General features: G+C 33.4%; 2 protein-coding genes across 3 annotated transcripts in view; one reads left to right on the top strand and one right to left on the bottom strand.

Moving 5' to 3' along the window:
- The first annotated feature begins 3,575 nt into the window (after positions 1 to 3,575).
- Positions 3,576 to 5,957, top strand: LOC105127605 (ribosomal RNA small subunit methyltransferase nep-1-like). Of its 2 annotated transcripts, none has more exons than XM_011028964.1 (8): positions 3,576 to 3,682; positions 3,835 to 4,151; positions 4,392 to 4,484; positions 4,656 to 4,800; positions 4,912 to 5,022; positions 5,099 to 5,181; positions 5,267 to 5,324; positions 5,762 to 5,957. In XM_011028964.1, the coding sequence occupies exons 2-8, from the start codon at positions 3,867 to 3,869 to the stop codon at positions 5,839 to 5,841; spliced, it is 855 nt and encodes a 284-aa protein (XP_011027266.1). In that variant the 5' UTR covers positions 3,576 to 3,682; positions 3,835 to 3,866; the 3' UTR covers positions 5,842 to 5,957. The 2 variants fall into 2 exon arrangements, with proteins under 2 accessions (XP_011027266.1, XP_011027267.1); XM_011028965.1 differs by having other exon boundaries at positions 3,616 to 3,717.
- Positions 5,958 to 6,198: 241 nt separating this feature from the next.
- Positions 6,199 to 6,424, bottom strand: part of LOC105127604 (P-loop containing nucleoside triphosphate hydrolases superfamily protein) — an 11,067-nt gene continuing 10,841 nt past the window's right edge. Inside the window, exon 34 of the mRNA XM_011028963.1 lies at positions 6,199 to 6,402. The gene's annotated coding sequence lies outside the window, so the exon portion shown is untranslated. The remainder of the gene's footprint in view (positions 6,403 to 6,424) is intronic.

Consider the following 6,424-nt stretch of genomic DNA (forward strand, 5'->3'; position numbering starts at 1 on the left):
AAGAGGAGGAAAGGGATGCAAGACAGTGAGATCATAACAAAACTGAGATAATTCAATATTGCAAGTGTAGGTAAACGCAGGCAAACATATGCCATCAAAATCCAAGGTATTTTATATGAGACAGTTGAATTAATGGCAAGTGGAGTCAGAGAAGCACCGTATAGTGTAATCCAGACAAACATGCCTGATATGCCAAAGCTAATGCATATGTAAACACCATTGCAGTATTGGATGCTAGTGGAGATAGCACTAAGTTTATATAATTCCTATATATGCATGATTAAATATCAATGGAGTGAGCACATGACACCTAATATTAATTTATAGGAAACACTGATCTTATGCTGTCTGAGTAGGATGGAGGCGAAGAATGTTTTCTGCTGTTCTAGAAACTTTTATGAACCACTTCACTTTGAAACAACGTTAGTGGAACGAAATAAGGCTTTCTAAACCTTGTTATGGAGCACATTGTTGCGGCTTCTTAAAAAAAGCTTCTTCAGCTGAAGTCAGCAGGATTAGAATTTTGTTCTGTCCTGACTTTCCTCTTTTGGGGTGAATGGGATATTATTCTCTTTGTTCTCATGCCTACTTTACCTTGTAATAAGTTCTTCTCTCCACAGATACAGAGAAACATGATGGAGGACAATGGGATATTATTCTCCTTGTTCTCATGCCTGCTTTACCTTGTAACAAGTTCATCTTCTCTCCAGAGATACAGGAACTAAATAGATGTGATGATGCTGTTGGGTTTGCAGAAACTGAAGTTCATGAGCATTTTGATAGTATCTCCCACAACTGGATGAATATATGCTAGAATATTTGAATAGGCTGATATTTGTTTTTTATGAATTAATAAGACAATCAAATCAGAATGATAACTTAAAAATATGATAATAGAAGATCCAATAGTTACTTGGGCTTAAATATTTCGAGTTGTTCCACTTTGAAAAATCACTTTATTGTTTACTGGACCATTGAATTTCCCAAAATTAAGCAAATAAGTTGTTATTTGAATCAATTTTGTTATTTTTTCTAGATTATTTAAGATTTATTGTTTTATTTTAGATTCTGTGTTAATTTTCTTTATCCCTTTAGATTTTTTATTTTTTTAAATGAAGTTTTCTGATTTATTTAAAAAAATTGTAAATTTATGAGGCAAACATTATTAGAATTATTTTTCAGCAACTATTTTGCTCCTTAAAATTCTGTCTCTTATATAATTGAACTGTTGTTATCTTTCAAGCTTCTCTTCCTTCCCTTCCTCAATATCCAACCAGTGAAGAACAGCCATTAACATGCAGATAACAAAGAGAAAATGCCGAGAAGACCCAACCGCCTTTGTCCATTACATTACCATCTGGGGAGGAGTAACAGTGTTAAATATTGTTCATATCTTACATTCGAAGCTATATCAGTTAGTGTTTAGTTATAATTCTGAGTATTGAAATTAAATAAACATAGGCATATAAATTTATAGTTTTATTAAATATATAATTGGGTATAATTTTTATCTAAAATATTCTTTCAAAAAAAATAAGATAATCCTCTAATTCTTTTTTAAATTTGATATATAATAATTTGATTTATTTGTGAAATCAAATCAAAATTTGTGCTTTACAAGAACTTGAATTTTAGTATGTATTGAAAAGTAAAATTTGATGATTTGATACTATAAAAAATATCTTTAATTTATCTTAAAAATATTATTGAAGAATTATTATGAAATATTTAGACTTCATCTAACAAAACTTAAAGAACTTTTGAAAAAAACCTTCTTGGTTGAAAAGAGAGTTTTTTTCTTAAAAAATGGCCTCCAAGATAATTTTTAGCTTTAAAAATTCATTTTTTCTCTTTTTTTTCTAGGTTGAGACTTTTTATTTATAAAGATTTGTAAAAGTTCTCGGCTTTTTTAAAATATTACATGATACAATTTTATTGATTAATATTTATTGATAGAATCTCATATTTATAACAAAATATTTTAAATATTTTATTTTAAATATTAATTTTTTATTGACCAAGAAATATATAAAAGCTTTTTTTATATCATTTATTTCTATTCTATTTTATCATTTTATATAAAAATAAAATAAAAATAATACATGGTAATAAAGTTTTATTTCTACAGTGTGATGAATCAAGAAAATAACAACAACGGATTTTTATGTGGCTGAGTTCAGCTGAGGGATTTCATAAGAATTTTGTAAAATATGGCAACTACACAAAAATCCTAATTGAAGATTTTTTTGGATTATTATCAATTAATGATATTTATCGATCCATAAATAACCTTAAGTGGATTCCACTGAAAGAGAAACTTCACCGAACGTCAGTCTACAACTGCAGGAACTCTGTGAGCTATTGTTATCGCAGTGCATCCTGCGAACTCTTGCCCTATTTTCTTTGTAAAATCGCATCTGTTGCACTGTCAATGGAAGCAGTTGCCTCATCTAATACCAGAATTCTATTCCTTCTAAGTAGAACTCTCCCATGGCAGAAAAGTTGCCGCGGCCCCACGCTCCATTTCTCTCCCTCGTCACTAGCTGCTAACACATAGATTTACATATCATAGCAATGTTGAGTCTTAAGAGATTTCCAATGATTTAGATTGCAGGCAAGGTGATAATGTTTTCCCTGCGTCACCTGATGATTCCTAAAGCCTGGAAAGGTTATTTATTTAGTGTTATTAAACTCGATTCAATCCAGTTATCTATCAAACTAAAACCTTTCTGAAACCAAGGTTTATATTAAGTAAGGGGGTTGACTTGATTGAGTCAACCTGTGATCTAGTTATCTTGCTGAAAAAAACCAGGTAAAACTTGAATTGACAAATTAAAACAATATTATTTTTTTAAAAATATATAAAATATTAAAATAATATTGTTTTAAATTAATTTGGATTGAATTGTTCACCCCATAACTTATGATCATGAGTAAATATTATTTATTTAGTTAATAATTTCAAAAAATGTATTATTCTCAAAGTAACTATCAATTTATTTAATTAATATGCATATCGGTAGCTCTGGGTAAAATATTTTTAAAATATCTTCATAAATTCATCAATCTTTCACCTATCTTGTCCCATACTTCAAAATTTTCAATACCATTCCTATAGGTTTATAAAAGTTTCAATTTTACACTTTACTCCTACATAAGTAAACATTTTATATTTCATATTTTTTTTCCTACTTTATTATTATTTTAGTATTTTTCCTCTCAAATCCTTATATATTTTTTAATATCTCGAAAAACTAATTAAAATGTTAAAAAAGAACCCATATGATGTTTAATGGTTAGGGGTGGAGGTGTAAAAATCTCAAAATTAAAAGAACAGGGGTGGAAATGGAATACTAAGGAACCTGTAAGACCAAAAAAAAAAGATGAAATTTAACTAGAGTCAAGCCCAAGGCTTAATAATATAGCTCAAGCCATTTTCAAGAAAAACTTTGTGAGCCTGAACACGGAAGCTAGGCCCACCAATAAACCCTAAGAATAACCCAAAGCCATTTTCAAGAAAAACTTTGTGAGCCTGAACACGGAAGCTAGGCCCACCAATAAACCCTAAGAATATCTACTCATCTGCTTCAACTACTACCTCTCCGCTCCTAAAACCTTAACATGTCCTAACCACTCTCATCTTTTTGCCTCTTCAACTCTCTCTGGCCAACTTTTTCTTTGGGTGCAACTGACGTTCTCTTTTTAGATTATTTAACGGTTTTCTTCTATACACAGATGTGTTTTTTCTTGTTCGAGAAAGTTTTAGCTCTCTTTCTTTAATGAGTAACTGGGTTGATTTTGCAAATTTGAGTCGTTTTTCCTTTTGTTTTTCAGGGTGAAGGATAAGGTTATTGTGAGTGAAGAAAATGGTGAGGCCTTATGGTAAAGGGCACAAGAGAAGGAAGAAAGGGGAGAGGTATGATAAAGAAGAAGAGGAAGTGGAAGATGAGCAAATTCAAGAAGAGAAAACTGATAGTGAGACTGAAATGAGTGCTCGAGATGGCGAAGAAAAAACAGAAGAGGAAAAAGAAATGCAACTGCCAGGAGTGGAGGAGGGCATTCCTATTGTCCCAAGTCATCAAACTGGCAAGAAACCTGGGGTTATATTCGTGCTCGAAAAGGCTTCTTTGGAAGTTGCAAAAGTTGGAAAGGTCTAAAGACTAACTTTTCATTTCAACTTTTGGTTTACAAGTAACGTATTAGAATCATTGTATGGCTTGGTGTGGGTTTTTTAGTAGTGATTTAGAGGTTTGGGGCAATGTTTTGAATGTGGGTTTAGGGCTGAGAGAGTGGATTTTTGAAGTCTTGGTTTTTGGGGGTTTTCATGAAGTGGGGTTTTATCACCTAGTTGGAATGTTTTCGTTTTCATCTGACTAGTTTTGTTTGTACAGAATTATCAGATTTTGAATTCTGAGGAGCATGCCAATTTCCTGAGGAGGAATAAAAAAAATCCTGCTGATTACAGACCTGACATTATTTATCAGGTTAGTGCATTTTATTACTAGCAGTCAGATTCCGGAGTCACGATGTTTGTGAGACCATTCCCAGGACTGTCTTTCATTAGCAGGCCAAACAGTATCAAAGTTACTCGGAGCAGGGTTACCTTGTTTGAAATAGTCTGGCCCTTGTATCAGTGTTGTTGTTGATAATTTCAGGCTCTCCTATCCATCTTAGATAGCCCATTGAATAAGGCTGGGCGGTTGAGAGCTGTATATGTGAAAACAAATAAAGGTGTTCTTTTTGAAGTTAAGCCACATGTTCGTATTCCGAGGACTTACAAGCGTTTTGCCGGTATTATGTGTAAGTTCAGTTGATCGCCCGAGACTTCTGTATGATGTTGGAATATAGCCCATCTTGTTTTTGTCTGTGAATCTTTGTATTTGTTCTTTACCACCTTGTTCTATATTGCAGTGCAGCTGCTACAAAAACTGAGTATAACTGCTGTCGGTAATCGTGAGAAGCTTTTGCGTGTGATCAAGAATCCTGTAACCCAATACCTGCCATTAAACTCTCTCAAAATAGGTGAGCTTGAATTTTTATGGTTTTATGAGTCATGGGCTGTTAACAGGGTCATAAAAGTCACTTGCTTTCCTATCAGGTTTCTCCCATAGCTCAGAAAAATTGGTCCAAATGGAGAAGTATGTAGCTGGAGTTGGTGATGAAACCGACCTTGTTTTCGTGGTAAGCTTAAGTAACTTCTGTACTAAATACACTCTTAGTTGAGAAACTTGTAGCCTTTCTGATCTCTCTTTCAAAAAAAAATCAGGTTGGTGCGATGTCCCATGGCAAAATTGAATGTGATTATGTAGATGACTTCATATCAGGTAAGCTCTTCCTAGATCCATTTGTTTACAATCTTCTTATGCAGAAATAATGCACGCAGTAAAATCAATAGTGATTAGATTTAGCTTCCGATGAAGAATCTAGACCCGAAGTTCATGTATAATGTTTTTCTGAAGGCACTATCCTTGAACACATTTGTTTAGCTCAAAGCATTTGCCAGGAGGATTTGATCGGAACTTGACGCAAACCAATGCACAAGTTACGGAAAATATGCTACGCGTACTGATTGGAAATGCAACTGGTTAACTTTGTAATGATTTGTGGCATCCTTCAGAACACCTCTGAATGTCTGTTAATTTATTTGCATTCTAGTTGTTGTGAAGTTGAGGCGTTGTCGTCCTGATGAATGTCCTGTCTGTTTGACATCTTGAATTTTTGAAGCAGGAATCCTAATTACTTGTGTTGTCTCCCCTTTCAGTGTCTGAATATCCGCTGAGTGCTGCCTGGTGTATTGCAAGGGTATGCGAGGCTGTGTCGAAGAAGTGGCGTGTGCCGTAAACTCTCATGTCTCCGCATTTTGTCGATCATATTCTGATCTGGCAGCACAACCAGAATTGAAGTACATGTAAAGCCAAACCTTAGCCAAAAACAATTTAAATGGCAATTTTTATTTCTTTTGATGACACAAATATGTTACACTTGTGCCTCCTTGTTCACTAAAGAGCCCCTGCTCGTACCGATTTATATTTGCGTATGTAACCATTTGGGTCAATAGTAAATAGGGGTGCGCATCGGCTGGTTTGGTTTGGACCAAAAAATCCAACTAAATTGAATCTTTTCTAAATAGGAACAAGGGCGAGCCCGTGGTCGGTCTCAGTTTTCTATTTAAAAAATTGAATCTATCCAAGGGTATTTCAACCCTGACAGTTAAAAGATGACTTTTTTTATGAAATTTAATATCTACTCGTGATTTTTCTACTCTATTTTCATTAGAGAAATAGAATGTTAATGTACATATTGACAATGGTAAGCTGCTGTGCTGGTATCCTGGATAAATAATTAGCTAACATGTAAAAAATGGTTGCGATGCGAAGAATGATAAAAAACTAAAAAAAAAAAAAAAACCCAACTACTTTTTTCT

Source organism: Populus euphratica, unplaced genomic scaffold, assembly GCF_000495115.2.
Source record: "Populus euphratica unplaced genomic scaffold, PopEup_1.0 scaffold13.1, whole genome shotgun sequence".
Classification (NCBI taxonomy): domain Eukaryota; kingdom Viridiplantae; phylum Streptophyta; class Magnoliopsida; order Malpighiales; family Salicaceae; genus Populus; species Populus euphratica.